This window comes from Pelobates fuscus, chromosome 1, assembly GCF_036172605.1.
Source record: "Pelobates fuscus isolate aPelFus1 chromosome 1, aPelFus1.pri, whole genome shotgun sequence".
Classification (NCBI taxonomy): Eukaryota; Metazoa; Chordata; class Amphibia; order Anura; family Pelobatidae; genus Pelobates; species Pelobates fuscus.
The window spans coordinates 203,640,949-203,661,573 of record NC_086317.1 but is presented as its reverse complement, the minus strand read 5'-3'; the positions used below and the strand labels follow the sequence as shown (position 1 = coordinate 203,661,573).

The following is a 20,625-nucleotide window of genomic DNA, read 5'->3' as shown; positions in this document are numbered from 1 at the left end:
TTGTTGTGATACGTTTTACTGTTTTGAAACACTAATATTTGTGTTCAGCGAAGTCTCCTGAGTATAACAGTACCCCTCATGTACAGGTTTTATGGTGTTTTAAAAAGTTACAGAGTCAAATATAAGGTTTGCGTTTCAGTTTTTTCACATTAAAATTCGCCAGGTTGCCTTTGAGACCGTATGGTAGCCCAGGAATGAAAATTATCCCCATGATGGCATACCATTTGCAATAGTAGACAACCCAGGGTATTGCAAATAGGGTATGTTCAGTTTTTTTAGTAGCCACTTAGTCACAAACACTGGCCAAAATTTGCGTTCAAATTAGTTTTTTGCATTTTCAAATATTAACACTAACTTTGGCCAGTGTTTGTGACCAAGTGGCTACTAAAAAAGACTGGACATACTCAATTTGCAATACCTTAGGTTGTCTACTTTTGCAAATGGTATGCCATCATGGGAGTAATTCTTATTTCTGGGCTACCATATGGTCTCAAAGGCAACGTAACCAATCTGGCGAATTTCAATGTAAAAAAACTGAAATATGTAACACGCTATATTTGACCCTGTAACTTCCCAAAACACCATAAAACCTGTACATAGGGGGTACTGTTTTACACGCGAGACATCGCTGAATACAAATATGTGTATTGTATTGCAGTAAAAGCAAACAGTATTATGACATTCACAGTTAGAATGTCACGTAGAACTAAAAAAATGTAAAAAATTCTTATTTTCTCCCATTTTTTAAATATTTTTTTCATATTAAATTATGTTCCATACCTAAATATTTGATGTTAAACGAAAGCCCCGTTTCCCCTGAATAAAATGATATATAATAATGGGGGGTGCATTTAATATGAAAGAGGTGAATTATGGTTGGACAGACATATAGCGCAAATGCCAGGTTTTGTTTACGTTTTTTTGGATCACAACTTGTACATTTGGCTGCGGTCTTAAGGGGTTAAACTCCTGGTTTTGAACTCCTACTGATAAGAGACTACTTTTAAGCAGCAGCACACAGGAAAAAACTGTTTTTCTTTCCTTGACGTGGCAGGTGGGCAAGCCCTCTCATGGCCATTGGAGGTAACTAAAAACCTCCATTTGTTTAAAAATACATAGGGATGTGGAAAGAGCACAGGTAACTTTTTTCTTTAGTTTTTACTATATGTATTGGGGCTGATGTGTACTAGGGTCGTTGCTGCCGCCCAGGAGTAATGGGAGTTTGAGCGCAGATCTAGTTTCTTTGTAACAGTTTTTCTTAACCCTTTCAAATAAAGCCGAATTAATAACAAAAAATACCAACTTCTGTCCACAAATTTTCAGTTCTTCAAGGGATCTTCTGCATTTGAATTCCTACTTCAAAGATACTACTTTAAAGCAACTCTAAGTGCTTAAAACACTTGATTGTAGAGAGGCATGAAGGGGTATAAGGGCCAGCAAGAGAGGGAGCGGACATACAGGTTTTTCTTTGAAGGTGCGCTCAAAGAGCTGCCTGTCAAGGCAGAAGCTTATTAAGTCTTTTGCCAGAGCGTGCAAGACAAACATAATTTTTGCACCGACTTAGCATTAGGCAGCCTGGAGCAAAGCTGTCTAGGTTGCATGTGCCGTTGGGTTGCAATTAAAGCCCTGTACAAAAGTGCAGATTACTCTGTATAGACATTGTTTCAAACTGAAACTTGCTAAAAGCAAAAGTTGGTCATGGGGTTAAAAAAATTCCCTACATTTTAAATTGACTTTGAATTCCCAGCAATATAAAGTTTAGTGAATAACCCTGAAAATAACCCTGGAAATCTGTTCATAAACAGGACTATACATAGGACACAAGGACACACATTTAAACTGTAAGAAAGGAGATTTAGTCTAAGGCAAAGAAAAGTGTTTTTTTTACAGTAAGAATAAGGATGTGGAATTCTCTGCCTGAAGAGGTGGTTTTATCAGAATCTATGCAGAATCTATACAGATGTTTAAACAAAAATTGGATAAAATCTTACAAAAACATAATATAAAGAGATATAATGTTTTAACCAGTGGGGCAATAGCTTGTTGCTCCAAGGAGATATTTCACTGACATTCTGCAGTCAAGAAGGATTTTTTCCCTATATTGTTGCAAAATTGGATGCAGTTGAGATTGGGCTTTTTGCCTTCTTCTGGAGCAACAGCAAAAACAAATGTGAGAAAGACTGAACTTGGTGGGCGCATGTCTCTTTTCAGCTATGTAATTATGTAGCATGTTATTGAGTCTAAGCTTGCATAACTAACACAAACATAAATATTAATACAAATATTGTTAAAAACACTTGTTAATCCAAACGTTTAATTAAAGTACACAGCAAAAAAAAAAAACAACAACTATAAAAAGTAACAATAAAGGTAATAACTATAAAGTATTTCATTAAAAATATCATAGAAAATACAGTCATGTGAAAATGAACAACGCGGGAAAATACAATCCTATGCAAAACGGTAATATAAAACAGTCCTATGCAAATGAGCAATATTGAGAAATATGGTTCTATGCAAAAGAAAAATACAGAAAGATACAATACTATGCAATTTAATAAAATGACAGTAAATTCTGATGCTCAGAATAACAATCTGGAACTCAGGCTGACTAATTTGCACAATACGTCATGTTTCCACTTTTTGGGTTTGATTCATATTTTTATTTCTTTCAGCTATTAACTTTAACCTAAGCAAAGAGGACAGGCTGGCCCTTAAAATATAAGTGTAGCTCTGCTGTGCTTTAGGCGTTATCAGGATTATTCACTCTGAATTCCTGATTACCCTGAGAGATGTTATAAGAATCCCTCCGCATTTATTATCCAAAGATTTCATGTTGAACATTCTCGTTATATTCTAAACAGATATAAAAAAAAAAAATTTGACAGTGACATATTTGGTTTCCATAACGCATCACAAAAAAGGCACATTGTATTAATATTATTTTTATAAAATGAGCAAACAATATATATGTATAAATGTGGTATGGTTCTCTTTTTACATGTACGTACTCCCTATTTAGAACAGTGCTCATTATTTGAACTTAGATAGAAAGCCAGTCTTGGAAATGTCAAGCTGGCTTAACATGTCACAACATTTCTGACTGATCAGTAAGTCTCATGTATTACATATTTCTCCTACTATGGACATGTTCCTATATACACAAGCTGAAGATGTACTTTCTGAGCACATTAGAAGTGACGTGTGTAAAAATACTGGAAGGGACATTTAAATGACTTTGAAAATTTAATGGTTGTGGAAAAAGAGAAAAGACATTGGTTATATACAATTAAACACTTCCAACGGCGTTTATGGGTTACAGCTGAATTCTTCTTCTTAGTGTTAAGCATGCCTGAAACATAAGATATTGCTTCTTCTTTTTTTTTTTTTTTTAAACCATCACTTATATAAGGGGTTTTGATATGAACTCATAACCAGTGCAAACATTTATCAAGAGAATAACAGGAAGCAATTGCCCTCTGGGATGATTGGGTTTGAAGAATTCAGGCCACCAGCTCTTTTTACAAGCAGTGCCATATATGACCAAAGGCAGCATCTTGGATAAGTGTAGAAAGGTCACTAACCTAATTTGATTTCAGTACTTTCAGTACTCTTTTTATACAGGTTTGATTTTCGAAGTCTTTGATTTTATACAATTTGATGGCATGATGCTGACATTAGCTCATACTTGTCATAGAGAAGCAGTAGATGCAATGCTTATCTATGAGAATCATTAAATTGGTGGATTGTGGCAATTGCCATGTAAGCATCAAAGATTTTCAATCCTTCAGATTGTACCAGAAATCAACAGGATTGATTGCCTCACAGTAGAAGTATTAGGCTTTTATGTTACTGGATTACAGGTACATTTATTGGCTTTTAAAAAACAAACAAACGTATTTTTGTTTTTAAAAGAGGGGTGAGGGGGGTAATTAAAAAAGGTCATTCTAATGTTAAAAAATACATATATTTAGAGCTTCAGTTCCTTTAATATGTAGTTGGTCTCCAATTTGCAACTATTACAGCACAAATTAAAAGCTTTCCATTAATATTTGGAATATTGAGTTTGTCCAACCACAAGAGAATTAATGAGATTGAAATGATGTCATATCCTATAGAACCATACAGGTTTTTCCACTCAGATCTTTTCAGAGCATTTTTATGTCAAAGTCACTTTGATTAAGTGCGATTAAGGCATTGTCATGATGAAACTGAAAAGGTCATTGCTAAAACTTATCCAGCCCTAAAAGCATGTGATTATTAACACTTGTTCCCTGTGTATCGTTTCTTGAACTAACAGGTCGCACTCAACCTTAAAAAACATTAATCCCCATCTACCAAACATTATAGTTGATAACATGCTGTCAAGCAGTTATGTTTGTCCTAGCACATGTCAAATCCACAGTGTTTTTACGGATACTAGATGGGCAAATTAAATCATTTGTTCTCATTGCTCCACAGTGAAATGCAAATTCAAGCAACACATTTGGACGCAACATTACTAAAATGAATTATGCCGCTGTTTGTCATTCACAAATCTCTCCCAATTCAAAGCATCTCTCACACGAGGTATATATGCCTGCTTGAAATGGGTATCAAGGAGTATTAGGTGATTGTGGCTGATTATCATCCTGAAGGCTCCTGCTCCTGTGTATCCCACCTGTAATGATTAATAACAGATATAAGAATATTTCATTTATAAAACAAGGCAATTTCTACATCTCTGGTTCACAAAACAATAATAATAGGTAATGTTTTTCATTAATATATATATATATATTAGACCCTAAATGCTTGATCATTAATAGCTGGTTTGAGAAATACTGTGTACTCATTTGTTAGTTTAATAATACCTGCATGAGTCTCTAGAGAACCTGGAATCGATGAAAAAGGTCCAGCAAATGTTGGTGTTCCTTGCTGAATGCTTTCCACGTGGTGTGGGCTTACCGGTCCACCTCTAACTCTCCTGTATGATTTCACTCCCTCCATGCTACAAAAAATAAAAAATAGAGGCATCATTTCTATTTGTTTTGAATCTTAATTACATTGAGGAACATTCATAATAGAGGCTCTACCTGTTCCTGGAAGAAGTATTGCTCTGTTCAGTGGTATAACGAGGAGGTTCAGATGCTCGACGTTGGGGTGCTGCATCAGAGACACTTTCCCATTCATCTCCTGTGAAAGGGGAGACTAGAGCACTCACAGGACGGTCCTTGTTTAGAGATGTTTGATGGGAAAATTCTAAATTGGATGGAAAGTTATATTTAATCACTAAGGTGATAATCTTGGGTAAAGAATATTGTTACATTTGAGTATTCACTTCTAGGAACAATTAAGCCTAGGGTTAATAGTCAAAGCACTTATATCTACCCCAGGGAGCTTGAGAACTCTGGAAATACTCCTTATAAACTCAAGTGGCATCTTAGCAGCCCTGCATTACCACAAATGTTAGCTTCCTTATTTAACATATAAGGTGTAACTATTACAGATTGAAATTCAGATCTTTTTTTTATTTTAAACTGTTTTGTTGCATTACATTTTTCGGCATTTAGGGGCAGACAAAGAAAGAAGACTGAAACAATGTTGAATATAAAAACGTTAACTTGGGTATCCCTGATCAACTGGGTGGGGTCATTGTAAGCTTCCAGGAGACTAGGCATCTACGAGACAAGGGGTTGGCAGTCTATGGCATGCTTGACATGCATGGCAAGCAGGGTGCCTTTGCATAGCTAGCAAGGCTGCCATACCACAAAGGCCAGTTGGGTAAATAAGAGGACCTCCCAAGCTGGCCCACAGTGCCCAAGCACCTGCACTCCCCTGCAAACACAACATACACACACAGTACTACTCCACAAAACGGCCCTACCACACAGCACCACAGACAGCCCCTACCACTCAAAGTGCCATAGATATATACCAAAATAGTACAACAGCAGAAATATACAACACCACATATAGCCCCCAACCACACACAAATACTATAAGTAACCCACATACACACAGCAAACACACAACCCTAGACAGCAGACATACATATATAACACAACAGGAAGACCACATACACGTACAATACGACAAACAACCTACACCATAACAAAAAGATATTTAAAAATCCCTTGTACACATACTTAACATTCATAGACTGCACACACTCTTAACCTCAGACAGTCCACTTACGTACATAAAGCAACAGCCCACATACACACACACAGTACCCCAAACAGTCCCCACTACACCCAAATGCTACAATCAACCCACATAGCACAAACACAAAACACATCAGACAGCCCACACATGTAAACACAAATACCACGAAAAGTGTACATGCATGCCCATAATACCAGACAGCCCACACAATACCACACATACACAACTCCACAAACGGCTCCCGCCACACACATGCACCCAATATCACAAACAGCCCACATTTATGCACAAAATCCTACAAGCTATTCCCTCCACATTCACAATGCCACAAACAATAATGCATGCACATCATTACACCCAACCCATATATACCCTCACATAACTCTACACACATCCACACACACAATATGTAAAGTCCACACACATACACAACCTCACAAAGCATCGGCTGCAACACAAACAGTTTTGCTCAACATACATAAAAGTTACTTTAAACAAAATTTGGCCAGCACCCTGAGGGACTTCAAAATTGTACTTTGGCATAACATTTTACTTTAGCTACCCTTGTCCTAGTCCTTTAAAAAAGGAGACAATGGAGTATCTTCTGGGCTATTCTAAATGGGCCATATATTTTATTACAGTATGCAAGAAACTGGGCATCTCCTGGTCTCTATGATACAACCGAGGCCTTAAAAGTTAATCGACACTGTAAGCCTGGGTCCATGGTAAACTCACCAGGGCTCAATTTTCATCACCCAATGACTAGTGGAATTGTGAAACCTGATATAAAACTTTCCACCCAGCAACTCATAGAATGGAGAAAGAGGTAGGTTGCCAGACCCTGCCTGTTTTTGTGGGGGTGGTCAATGAAGATCCCATTTTTTGTTCTTTCTTCCTGATTGATTATCTCTGTGTGAGAGAGACAATCAGGCAACTTTTATAACAGGCTAAGAATTTACAGACATTAGCGTGTCTTTATTTACTTATTTTAAACTCTTTTTACAGTTAATAGCTTCAAACGACAACAAAATGTCACTTAGAATTGACAGGCTTCCACCTGCTGTTTCCCTTGTGTCGTGCTCTTTTAGGAATTACACAGGGGAAATAGATCAGTTCAGTTATAGTAAATACCATGTATTTTTTAACTGACTTCTGAGAATAACTGAATTCAGAATGAGAACAGGTTGCAAATGGACTTGTATGTATTCATAATAACAGAAAAGAAGGTAATATACTATGCACTTACTTCGGGTATGTGTTTTGGCAGGTAAAGGAGGTGGAATTTCTTCACTGTGGGATCTTTGTGATGCTGGGGCCCTCTGTGGTAAAACAATGGTCTCATACGTTCGATTGGTAATGTCTTGTCCTGTGGCTCCATGTCTAAGATGAAACTTTACCGGAGATGGCAATAAAACATTCTGGGAGAGTAAGAGTGGGCTGAGCTACAGAAAAATATGTAAAAATTAGTAGACAGGATATTGAGCACCACAAACGAAAATGCACAGAACCTCACACTCACACTCAATCTATTACACACTCTCACACTGTAGAAGGCAGGAAACTCTCACACATAACACCAGCCCTTCCGGTTCCTATATCAGTCAGTAGTACTGGTAATAAACACACATACAGTATCTCACAAAAGTAAGTACACCCCTCACATTTTTGTAAATATTTTTAATATATCTTTTCATGTAAAAACACTGAAGAAATGACACTCTGCTACAATGTAAAGTAGTAAGTGTACAGCCTGTAAAACAGTGTAAATGTGCTGTACCCTCAAAATAATCCAACACACAGCCAATAATGTCTAAAGCGTTGGCAACAAAAGTGAGTACACCCCTAATTGGAAATGTCCAAATTGGGCCCAAAGTGTCAATATTTTGTGTGACCACCATTATTTTCCAGTACTGCCTTAACTCTCATGGGCATTGAGTTCACCAGGTTGCCACTGGAGTCCTCTTCCACTCCTCCGTGACGACATCACGGAGCTGTTGGATGTTAGAGACCTTGTGCTCCCCCACCTTCCGTTTGAGAATGCCCCACAAATGCGCAATAGGGTTTGGGTCTGGAGACATGCTTGGTCAGTCCATCATCTTTACCTACAGCTTCATTAGCAATGCAGTGGTTGTCTTGGAGGTGTGTTTGGGGTCGTTATCATGTTGGAATACTGCCCTACAGCCCAGTCTCCTAAGGGGGGGGGATCATGCTCTGCTTCAGTATGTCACACTACATGTTGGCATTCATGGTTCCCTCAATGGTCTTTAGCTCCCTAGTGCCGAAAGCACTTATGCAGGCCCAGACCACGACACTCCCACCACCATGCTTGACTGTAAGCAAGGCACACTTGTCTTTGTACTACTCACCCTGCTGCCGCCACACACGTTGACACCATCTGAACCAAATAAGTTTATCTTGGTCTCATCGGACCACAGGACATGGTTCCAGCAATCCATGTCCTTAGTCTGCTTGTCTTCAGCAAACTGTTTGCAGGCTTTCTTGTGCATCATCTTTAGAAAAGGCTTCCTTCTGGGACGACAGCCATGCAGACCAATCTGATGCAATGTGCGGCGTTTGGTCTGAGCACTGACAGGCAGACCCACCACCCCTTTAACCTCTGCAGCAATGCTGGCAGCATTCATACATCTATTTTCCAAAGACAACCTCTGGATATGACGCTGAGCACGTGCACTCAACTTCTTTAGACGACCATGGTGAGACCTGTTCTGAGTGGAACCTGTTCTGTGAAACCGCTGTATGGTCTTGCCCACCATGCTGCAGCTCAGTTTCAGGGTCTTGGCAATCATCTTATAGCCTAGGCCATCTTTATGTAGAGCAGCGTTTCCTAATTGGTGTTCCGTGGAAACTTAGGATTCAGTGGAACACTAATTGGGGTTCCACCAAAAAATTTGAAAACAAAATGGCCACGGGCAGCGAGGGAGCAGTGATCTCCCTGCTCAGCTCCCTCGTGCGCACAGCAGTGATGCCGGAGCTGGAATATGACGTCACTTCAGCATCACTAAGAGGCGCGCAAGGGAGCTGAGCAGGGAGATCACTGCTCTCTCACCGCCCACACGCCAGCCGCTCAGCAGCCCCACTGGACCTCAGGGACTGCTCTCTAGCCACACAGCAGCCCAAATGGACCACATGCCAGCAGCCCTACTGGACCACATGCCAGCAGCCCTACTGGACCCCAGGGACTCCATGCCAGCACTCCTAAAGGTAGGTGGGCTGGGTGGAGTAAAATGTTGTTTTTTAAATTGTATGTGTGCCTGTTAGGGAGTTTGTATGTGTTTGTGTGTTTGTCAGTGAGAGTAAATGTGTGCTTGTCAGTGAGTGTATGTGTTTGTCAGTGAGAATGTATCTGTTCTTGTCAATGAGAGTGTATGTGTTTGTATGTGTGCCTGTTAGGGAGTTTGTATGTGTTTGTGTGTTTGTCAGTGAGAGTGTCTGTCAAATCGTGTTTGTATCTGTATCAAGGTTTGTGTATGTGCCAGTATGTATCAGTGTGTTTGTATGTGCCTGTGTGTGTGTATCTGAGTGTGTCAGTGTGTATCTGTGGGTGCAAGTGTGTGTATGTCACTGTATCTGAGTGTTTGTGTGTGTGTGTGTGTGTATATGTGAGTCAAGATGTGTGTATCTGTGTGCCAGTGTGTATCTGTGTGCCAGTGTGTGTGTGTATATCTGTGTGTCAAATACATATACACACTGACACAGAGATACACACACTGGCGCATACAAACACAGATATACACACCTTGACACACACCGGCACATGAAAATACAGATACACACACCTTGACACACAGATACATATATACACACACACACACACACAGATACACACTGTGCGTTATGGTGTGTGTATCTGTGTCAGTGTGTGTATATGTGTGCCACTATCTGCCAGTGTGTATCTGTGTGTCAGATTCATACACACTGGCACATACAAACACAAATACACACACCTTGACACACAGATACACACACCTTGGCAAACAGATGCATACATACATAGACAAACACACACACACACACACAGATACACACTGTGTGTCAAGGTGTGTGTATATGTGTCAGTGTGTGTATCTGTGTGCCACTATCTGCCAGTGTGTGTCTCTGTGTGTCAGATTCATACACACTGGCACATACAAACACAGATACACACACCTTGATGTTGATCCACGATGTTGATACACTATGTCAAAGGGTTCCACAGGAAAAATTAATTGGGAACCCCTGATGTAGAGCAACAATTCTTTTTTTCAGATCCTGAGAGAGTTCTCTGCCATGAGGTGCCATGTTGAACTTCCAGTGACCAGTATGAGAGAGTGTGAGAGCGATAACAAATTTAACACACCTGCTAATTGGGCCCAATTTGGACATTTCCACTTAGGGGTGTACTCACTATTGTTGCCAACGATTTAGACATTGATGGCTGTGTGTGGAGTTATTTTGAGGGGACAGCAAATTTACACTGTTATACAGGGGTTACACTTACTGTAACGGACCGTTTCAGCATAAAAGGGGAAAAATGCGTTTAGGCGATAATCCCCTTTTCCATAGACCAGCAGCTACCATAAGCACCAACTTCCCGAACTCCCAAACTGCACGAATTCACCAACTCTCGAACAGCAGACACACGAACCCTGGAAGCAGCCGAACAGGAAAAGCAATATGGACAGCTTACACTCCTGGCAGTCGGCATACAGTCCCCTTCCCCCCAAGAAAGAGACACACTCCAGCTTCAGGGTTAAACAGCAACTCCTTTACTCAGGGCTACCTGCCCAGTATTTATGCAGGTCTCCCACCTGGTGGACACTCCCCTAGGGGACCAAATGGAAGACTGTAACAAAGGACAGACATAAACCAATTACAGACACACAGCAGTAAACATTCCCACAATGCATCCTGGTTTCCTCTCTTCTGCCCTGGAGATAATTGTAGAGGTAATCCAATTACCTCTCAGGACAAAGACAAGACTCCATTACACATGTGGGGATCTAAATACAGTATTATGCTTTAAAATATATAAAGTCACTTTTATTCCACCCAACACAGACATGTTACATATCCCCAGATAGCTCAGGTCTGGGTGCACATTATTAAGTGACTGGCACCCAGACTACACGAATACAGTTTAATCGCCATGGAGCCAAAGTCTTTAATCACACAAATAGGCTCCATGGTATAGCTATCTGGGTTACTACAATTCCCATAGAAATACCGAATTCCAGTGTTCGGTTAACCTTGTACGATAGGACCCAGGCGACAGACGGCTCAGCGGTGTTCGTGCAATTAAGTGTCCGTTTATAGTTCCATAGAATCCTCGCCGAACACCGCTGGTCTTTCGCACGATTAAAATGGCCGCTACCTCGTGGTCGGCAAACGAACAAAGGCCACCCAGCGTTCATCAATTAAGCTGCGGTTAACCGCAGCTTCTGGGCGGTTAATTGACGGCACACTCCATCTCCTAGGTGGTCCCTCATACGGTAGTTTGTTCGGTAGCTGGAATCTACTGAACACCCCGGCTGAAAGGCACGAATATGCCTTTCTGCAGGTAAAATAAAGCTTTTTAAAGTCTGGTCCATAGTCCAAAGGAAGCAGGCGAGCAACCAGGCTTCTCCAGCCCATAGTGGCGAGGTTGGTTTCGCCACACTTCTCCCCTTTACCAACTAGACTAACAGGGTACCTGACCTCCTGCCGGTCAGTGCCCTGGTTAGTCCAGCAACCCACCCACAAAACACAACTATTAGTACAGCCCCCCCACAATAACTGGGTACTACACCTGAAAAAATTACAAACTTGTCCAGGTCCAGGTGTCTCACCATGACTGTGTGGGGAACAGTTAGGCTGCCTTGGTGGGTTGCTGAGGGGGCAGAGACCAGCGGTATTCTGTCCTGGTGCCAGCACTACCACGGAAGTAGTCTGGTTGGAGCCTGGTTGCTGGAGACTGACTGTCTCCCCTTTAGGTGCATAGCTCGGCTGCCGGAGGGGGAGACCGACTGTCTCCCCTTTGGATACATCGCTCTGTGGCTGGGGGACAGGACCGACCGTCCCTACCCCTTGGGCTGTAAGTACAGAGACTACGGTCCCATCTGCACAGTCGTGGGGCTTAACATCTCCCCTTGGTGGGTTAGGCTGCCGCTGGAGAGAGGGTGTAACAAGCTCCTCTCTCTGGACGGTAAACTGCCGCTGGGGAGAGGGGGTAGCAGGCTTCTCTCCCTGCCACTCTCTCTGCTGGTGGAAAGGGGGACAAGCTGTCTCCCCTTTCATTCTCTTGTCCGGCTGCTGGGGTGCGAGACTGACTGTCTCTGCTCCCGGCAGGACACACTGCCGCTGGGGAGGATGGACGACACCATCAGCTCCCTGGTGTACACACTGCCGCTGGGGAGGAAGGGCGACACCTTCTGCTCCCTGGGACACACACTGCCGCTGGGGGGGAAGGACTGCACCTTCTGCTCCCTGGGACAGACACTGCCGCTGGGGAGGATGGACGACACCATCAGCTCCCTGGGGCACACACTGCCGCTGGGGAGGGAGGACGCTGCTCTCCTCTCCCTTCGCTTCACACTGCCTTCTTGGCATATCACTTTGCTGCTGGGGGGCAGGAACAACAACCTCTGCCCCCTGTAACTCAGCCTGCCGCTGGGGAGGAAGGACTGCACCTTCGGCTCCCTGGGACACACACGGCTGCTGGGGAGGATGGACGACACCATCAGCTCCCTGGGGCACACACGGCCGCTGGGGAGGGAGGACGCTGCTCTCCTCTCCCTTCGCTTCACACTGCCTTCTTGGCATATCACTTTGCTGCTGGGGGGCAGGAACAACAACCTCTGCCCCCTGTAACTCAGCCTGCCGCTGGGGAGGAAGGACTGCACCTTCGGCTCCCTGGGACACACACGGCTGCTGGGGAGGATGGACGACACCATCATCTCCCTGGGGTACACCTTTGAGTCCCCGAAACGCACTCTGCCGCCGGATAGGGCGACCGATACCCTTGGCTGGATCTGCCATGAACCGCAGGTACTCATCTACATGTCCACTCACAAGCCGCACGCATTTCTCCGGGGGGTTGGGTCCGAAGAAAATCAGTCGTGATCTCAGCTCTTTGTCAAACTCCTCCTGCGTGTAGCTGGGTGCCATGCTTGCTCTGCTGCAGTTGGTTCCTTGTAGATAGGGGCGCTGTACGGGTACTGGCGTTGCCCTCACTTTGTAATCCAGGAATGGTGTTGTCTGTAGCTGTCCCTCTGGTTGTAGGAACGATCCCACCGCTGCCACCAATTGTAACGGACCGTTTCAGCATAAAAGGGGAAAAATGCGTTTAGGCGATAATCCCCTTTTCCATAGACCAGCAGCTACCATAAGCACCAACTTCCCGAACTCCCAAACTGCACGAATTCACCAACTCTCGAACAGCAGACACACGAACCCTGGAAGCAGCCGAACAGGAAAAGCAATATGGACAGCTTACACTCCTGGCAGTCGGCATACAGTCCCCTTCCCCCCAAGAAAGAGACACACTCCAGCTTCAGGGTTAAACAGCAACTCCTTTACTCAGGGCTACCTGCCCAGTATTTATGCAGGTCTCCCACCTGGTGGACACTCCCCTAGGGGACCAAATGGAAGACTGTAACAAAGGACAGACATAAACCAATTACAGACACACAGCAGTAAACATTCCCACAATGCATCCTGGTTTCCTCTCTTCTGCCCTGGAGATAATTGTAGAGGTAATCCAATTACCTCTCAGGACAAAGACAAGACTCCATTACACATGTGGGGATCTAAATACAGTATTATGCTTTAAAATATATAAAGTCACTTTTATTCCACCCAACACAGACATGTTACATATCCCCAGATAGCTCAGGTCTGGGTGCACATTATTAAGTGACTGGCACCCAGACTACACGAATACAGTTTAATCGCCATGGAGCCAAAGTCTTTAATCACACAAATAGGCTCCATGGTATAGCTATCTGGGTTACTACAATTCCCATAGAAATACCGAATTCCAGTGTTCGGTTAACCTTGTACGATAGGACCCAGGCGACAGACGGCTCAGCGGTGTTCGTGCAATTAAGTGTCCGTTTATAGTTCCATAGAATCCTCGCCGAACACCGCTGGTCTTTCGCACGATTAAAATGGCCGCTACCTCGTGGTCGGCAAACGAACAAAGGCCACCCAGCGTTCATCAATTAAGCTGCGGTTAACCGCAGCTTCTGGGCGGTTAATTGACGGCACACTCCATCTCCTAGGTGGTCCCTCATACGGTAGTTTGTTCGGTAGCTGGAATCTACTGAACACCCCGGCTGAAAGGCACGAATATGCCTTTCTGCAGGTAAAATAAAGCTTTTTAAAGTCTGGTCCATAGTCCAAAGGAAGCAGGCGAGTAACCAGGCTTCTCCAGCCCATAGTGGCGAGGTTGGTTTCGCCACACTTACTACTTTACATTGTAGCAGAGTGTCATTTCTTCAGTGCTGTAACATGAAAAGATATAATAAAATATTTACAAAAATGCAAGGGGTGTACTCACTTTTGTGAGATACTGTATATCTTTCAGTATCTTATGCTAGGCTCATCTGACAATTAACTTTAGTGCAATCCTAATATTTACTTTAATTTTGCACATGAGTACTGCTTGCCACTCCTGATGGCAAACATAAACTATTATTCTTTGAATGTAGATGTTCCCAAAAAACTAGAAAACTAGAAAAAATCCCTGCAGAAAGTCACTGAGTTCCAGAGAATCTGCAATATTTACATTGCAGCATAAGTCTTCCTCCAGTGGCTGCCTCCCAGACAGCCACTGGAAGTGCTTCCTGGATCCTAACGGACCCTTTGTCCGGTAACAGACGCTGCACGTTCTCATGCAGAGGATATCCAACGTCAGATTTTTTCCCCCATAGGAAAGCATTGAATCAATGCTTTCCTATGGGGAGGTCAAATGCGTGCGCGGAGGAGGCGGAGCCGCGACCCAGCAACGATGTCCCTCGTAAGGTAAGTAAATAACGGTTTCTAACTCTTTATCATGTCGGTGCGGGGGCGCAAGGGGGGGGGGAGGGAGGGCGGGAGGCAGAGGGAGATTTAGTGCCAGGAATACAGCTTTGTATTTCTGTCACTTACAGCATTCTTTTAAGGTAGGTGTGAGAGAAATCCTGTAAAGAAAACATGCTTTCAAGAACAGAAATGTTATTTCTATCAATGAATAAAATGCAAAGTGAGTTAACAGAGGTGGTTTACTGCAAGTAACATTAAGTAATCATCAACTAGTAATCCTCAGGTATTTATTACTATAGTGTAACTGAAAAAGTGTTTATAATAATAAGTTGCCATACTAAAAAAAACTGGTTGAAAATTAACTTTTCATATAGGTGTGCATTTTTACACAGTGCTGGGGGATAGGGTGGCTAGAAGGTTGGAGGAGATTTTAAACTAGTGGTAGGGGGGGAGGGTCACAGCAATCTAGAAAATGGAGATAGGATGGAAAGGAGATGGGCTTTAGCTCAGAACAAAGGGGGTGGAGATGGGGGGAGGGGAAAGCTCAGAACAGAGGAGGTATGTAATATTGATAATTCACAAAAAGTACAAAAGACTCATGATGATATTAAATGTATGCTTACTAATGCAAGGAGCCTATATAACAAAATGGGGGAACTAGAGGCAATAGCATACACTAAACAATATGATATAATAGGCATAACAGAAACATGGTGGGATGAGGCACATGACTGGGCAGTTAACTTAAATGGGTACGCGTTATTTAGGAAGGATAGGAAAAACAAGAAGGGTGGTGGGGTGTTTATATGTCAACCATGAGTTAAAGGACCACTCTAGTGCCAGGAAAACATACTCGTTTTCCTGGCACTAGAGTACACTGAGGGTGCCCCCACCCTCAGGGACCCCCTCCCGCCGGGCTCTGGAGAGAGGAAGGGGTTAAACTTACCTCTTTTTCCAGCGCCGGGCGGGGAGCTTTCCTCCTCCTCTCCATCTTGATCGCAACGTCATCGGCTAAATGCGCATGCGCGGCAGGAGCCGCGCTCGCATAGGAAAGCATTTACAATGCTTTCCTATGGACGCTTGCGTGCTCTCACTGTGATTTTCACAGTGAGAAGCACGCAAGCGCCTCTAGCGGCTGTCAGTGAGACAGCCACTAGAGGATTTGGAGGCTGGATTAACCCTCATTATAAACATAGCAGTTTCTCTGAAACTGCTATGTTTATAAAAAAAAGGGTTAATCCTAGAGGTACCTGGCACCCAGACCACTTCATTAAGCTGAAGTCGTCTGGGTGCCTAGAGTGGTCCTTTAAAGTCAAATCTTAGGCATGTGGAGTGTGACGAGGAAAATGTGGAGGCTTTATGGGTAGATATCTGCTTGGGGCAAACAAAGGGAAATCAATTATTGGTTGGGATATGTTATAAACCACCTAATGTAAATATTATTGAGGAAGAACAGCTGTTAGAGCAAATTGAGAGAGCTGCAAATCAAGGTAACACGTTAATTATTGGCGATTTTAATTACCCAGACATAATTTGGGATAGAGGGACTAGTACTTCAGCAAGGGGAATCAGGTTTTTGAATGTGTTAAATGACACATTTATGTCACAACTGGTACAAGCACCAACTAGAAAGGATGCTTGTCTGGATCTGGTTATAACGAACAATGTTAATCTTTTAACCAACATTCAAGTAGGGGAGCATTTGGGAAATAGTGATCACAATATGGTAAATTTAGAAATAAACTCAAAAAAGCAAAAGTAAGTGGGGTATACTAAAACATATAATTTTTAAAAAGCCAATTTCAATAAGATTAGGGCAGCTCTACAACATATCGACTGGCATAAACTCCTTAGTGATAAAAACACTGAGGATAAATGGAAACTATTCAAACAAATATTAGAAAGGTACATTTCTCAGTATGTACCATTGGGTAATAAATATAAAAGAAACAAATTAAAACCAATGTGGCTTAGTAGATAAGTAAAACAAGAGATTAAAAATAAGAAAAGGGCATTTAAAGCATTTAAATCAGACAAATCAGAGGCATCCTATTTAAGATATAAGGAAGCCAATAACGCTTGCAAAAAGGCAATTAAAGTGGCTAAACTAGAAAATGAGAAATTGATAGCTAAAGAATGCAAAACCAACCCCAATTTTTTTTAAGTACATCAATTCTAAAAAAACAAAAAATGAAAGTGTAGGTACACTGGAAACAGAGTTGGGTTTATTAGCTAATGAAGACCAGGAAAAAGCAGAAATGTTAAATAACTATTTTTCTTCAGTATATATTAATGAGGATCCTATGGCAAGAGATATGCAAACGATTGCTGCAAAAAACGTGCAGATAACTTGTGATTGGATAACTCGAGACAAGGTGCTACAGCTATTAAAGAAAATTAATGTAAATAAAGCTCCGGGGCCTGACGGTATTCACCCACGAGTACTTAAGGAGCTAAGTGGGGAAATAAGTGAACCTCTGTATTTAATTTTTGAAGATTATTTTGTTTCAGGTATTGTAGCAGAGGATTGGAGGAAGGCTGATGTTGTTCCTATATTTAAAAAGGTTTCAAAATCCTTGCCTGAAAATTATAGACCTGTGAGCTTAACTTCTGTGACTGGGAAATTATTTGAACGGCTATTAAGGGATAATATTCAGGAATTTATTGGGAAGAACTGTGTTATTAGCAATAGTCAGCATGGTTTTATGAAACATAGGTCATGTCAAACTAACCTAATTGCATTCTACGAAGAAGTAAGTAGAAGTATAGATCAGGGTGTTGCAGTGGATGTGATCTACTTGGATTTTGCCAAGGCATTTGATACGGTTCCTCACAATAGATTAGTCTTCAAACTAAAAGAAATTGGTCTAGATTAATATTCGTGTTCTTGGGTAGAACATTGGCTTAAGGATAGAGTACAACGAGTTGTAATTAATGGTACATTTTCAGGCTGGACAAAAGTGGTAAGTGGTGTCCCTCAGGGTTCTGTTTTGGGACCACTTCTATTTAACATATTTATAAATGATCTTGAAATAGGCATTGAAAGCCATGTATCAGTGTTTGCAGATGACACAAAACTTTGTAAAGTAATAAAATGTGATCAGGATATTGATTTGCTGCAGAGGGATTTGGATAGATAGGGGGACTGGGCACTAAAATGGCAGATTAAATTTAACGTAGAAAAATGCAAAGTTATGCACTTCAGGGTTAAAGGGACACTATAGTCACCTGAACAACTTTAGCTTAATGAAGCAGTTTTGGTGTATAGAACATGCCCCTGCAGCCTCACTGCTCAATCCTCTGCCATTTAGGAGTTAAATCCCTTTGTTTATGAACCCTAGTCACACCTCCCTGCATGTGACTTGCACAGCCTTCCATAAACACTTCCTGTAAAGAGAGCCCTATTTAGGCTTTCTTTATTGCAGGTTCTGTTTAATTAAGATTTTCTTATCCCCTGCTATGTTAATAGCTTGCTAGACCCTGCAAGAGCCTCCTGTATGTGATTAAAGTTCAATTTAGAGATTGAGATCCAATTATTTAAGGTAAATTACATCTGTTTGAAAGTGAAACCAGTTTTTTTTTTCATGCAGGCTCTGTCAATCATAGCCAGGGGAGGTGTGGCTAGGGCTGCATAAACATAAACAAAGTGATTTAACTCCTAAATGACAGTGAATTGAGCAGTGAAATTGCCGGGGAATGATCTATACACTAAAACTGCTTTATTTAGCTAAAGTAATTTAGGTGACTATAGTGTTCCTTTAAGAATGCACAAGCAACTTACACACTAAATGGTAGTGAATTAGGGATAACCACACACAAGAAGGATTTGGTAATTGTTATAGACAACAAATTAGGCTGCAATATGCAATGTCAATCTGCAGTTGTTAAAGCCAGTAAGGTTTTGTCATGTATAAATAGGGGCATAAATTCTCGGGATGAAAATATAATTTTGCCTCTTTATAAATCGCTGGTAAGACCACACCTTGAATATGCTGTGCAATTTTGGGTGACTGTTCTAAAGAAAGATATCATGGCACTAGAAAAAGTCCAGAGACGAGCTACAAAATTGATAAAAGGAATGGAGCACATTATGAAGAAATGTTAAAAAATTTAAATCTGTTTAGTTTGGAAAAATGGCGCCTGACAGGGGATATGATAACTTCATACAAATATATTCGGGGCCAGTACAAACCTTTATCTGGAAATCTATTCATAAACAGGGCTATACATAGGACACGAGGTCACACATTTAGGCTGGAAGAAAGGAGATATCATCTACGGCAAAGAAAAGGTTTTTATACAGTAAGAGCAATAAGGATATGGAATTCTCTGCCTGAAGAGGTGGTTTTGTCAGAGTCACTACAGATGTTTAAACTGCAATTGGATAAATACTTACAAAAACATAACATACAGGGATATAATTTCTAATTAGTGGGGTAATAGCTGCTTGATCCAAGGAGACATCTGACTGCTATTTTGGGGTCAAGAAGGAATTTTTTCCTAGTTTGTGGCAAAATTGGAAGCGCTTCAGACTAGTTTTTTTGCCTTCTTTTGGACCAACAGCAACAACATATGTGAGGAAGGCTGAACTTGATGGACGCAAGTCTCTTTTCAGCTATGTAACTATGTAACTATGTAACAGTACCAAGTGTCAGGATACACTAAGTGAACAACACGCAACAACAAAGAAAAGAAAGAAACCCGAAAACGTATTACCAACCGTTGGTTCTAAGACCATGCACGGAGCGGGGTGCCGCAGAAGACATGTTAGTATGAGCCAGCTGCATTTTCATTCCACGTGGGAACTTGGCGCAAAGCCAGGTCCAAGACCACTCTCTGATAGGAGCGAACCCAGCCCCCTTGTGACACCAAGCAAGTCTCATAAGAGGTGATACTTGCCTGTCCTAAATAGGAGCGAACCCAGTGCCCGCCATGACAGATAGCACTTGCCTGTCAGATAGCACAGAGAAAATCTCAATTGAAGTTTAAATAACCTAGAAAAGAGCTAGGGAAAATCTTTAAAACAAATGACTGGTATAAAATAATGATAGAAGTTAAACAAAATATACATTGTCTACATCTACTAGAAGCTCAGCATAAAATTATACAGAGATGGTATATGGTACCAACGAAATTGAAAAAAAATTACCCTTTAACTTCTAACACCTGCTAGAGATGTGATCACTTAGAAGGTACGTCCCTCCATACATGGTGGGAATGCCATAAATTAAAAAGATTTTGGGAAATGATTAAACATCTACTAAGGGATTTGGAGCTCTGTCTGATAAATTACAACTTAGAATAGTTTACCTTACATCTCACCTGGTCTCAGGGCCGGATTAACATAGGGGCTGATGGAGCTGCAGCTCCAGGCCCAGGCCCATGGAATAGGCCCATTGGTTTAAAAAAAAAAAAAAAAAAAAAAAAATTTTTTACATTTTTTTTTTTTTTTTACACAATACTCTTAGGGTTGCCAGG

At 41.8% G+C, this 20,625-nt stretch overlaps 1 protein-coding gene across 1 annotated transcript in view; it reads right to left on the bottom strand.

The window, feature by feature from the left end:
* Positions 1-3,922: 3,922 nt before the first annotated feature.
* Positions 3,923-20,625, bottom strand: part of LOC134610685 (arf-GAP with SH3 domain, ANK repeat and PH domain-containing protein 3-like) — a 208,792-nt gene continuing 192,089 nt past the window's right edge. Inside the window, exons 22-25 of the mRNA XM_063453797.1 lie at positions 7,394-7,589; positions 5,076-5,241; positions 4,854-4,990; positions 3,923-4,660 (exon numbers count right to left, since the gene is read on the bottom strand). Of these exons, the coding sequence (XP_063309867.1) occupies positions 4,596-4,660; positions 4,854-4,990; positions 5,076-5,241; positions 7,394-7,589 (564 nt within the window). The 3' untranslated portion in view covers positions 3,923-4,595. The remainder of the gene's footprint in view (positions 4,661-4,853; positions 4,991-5,075; positions 5,242-7,393; positions 7,590-20,625) is intronic.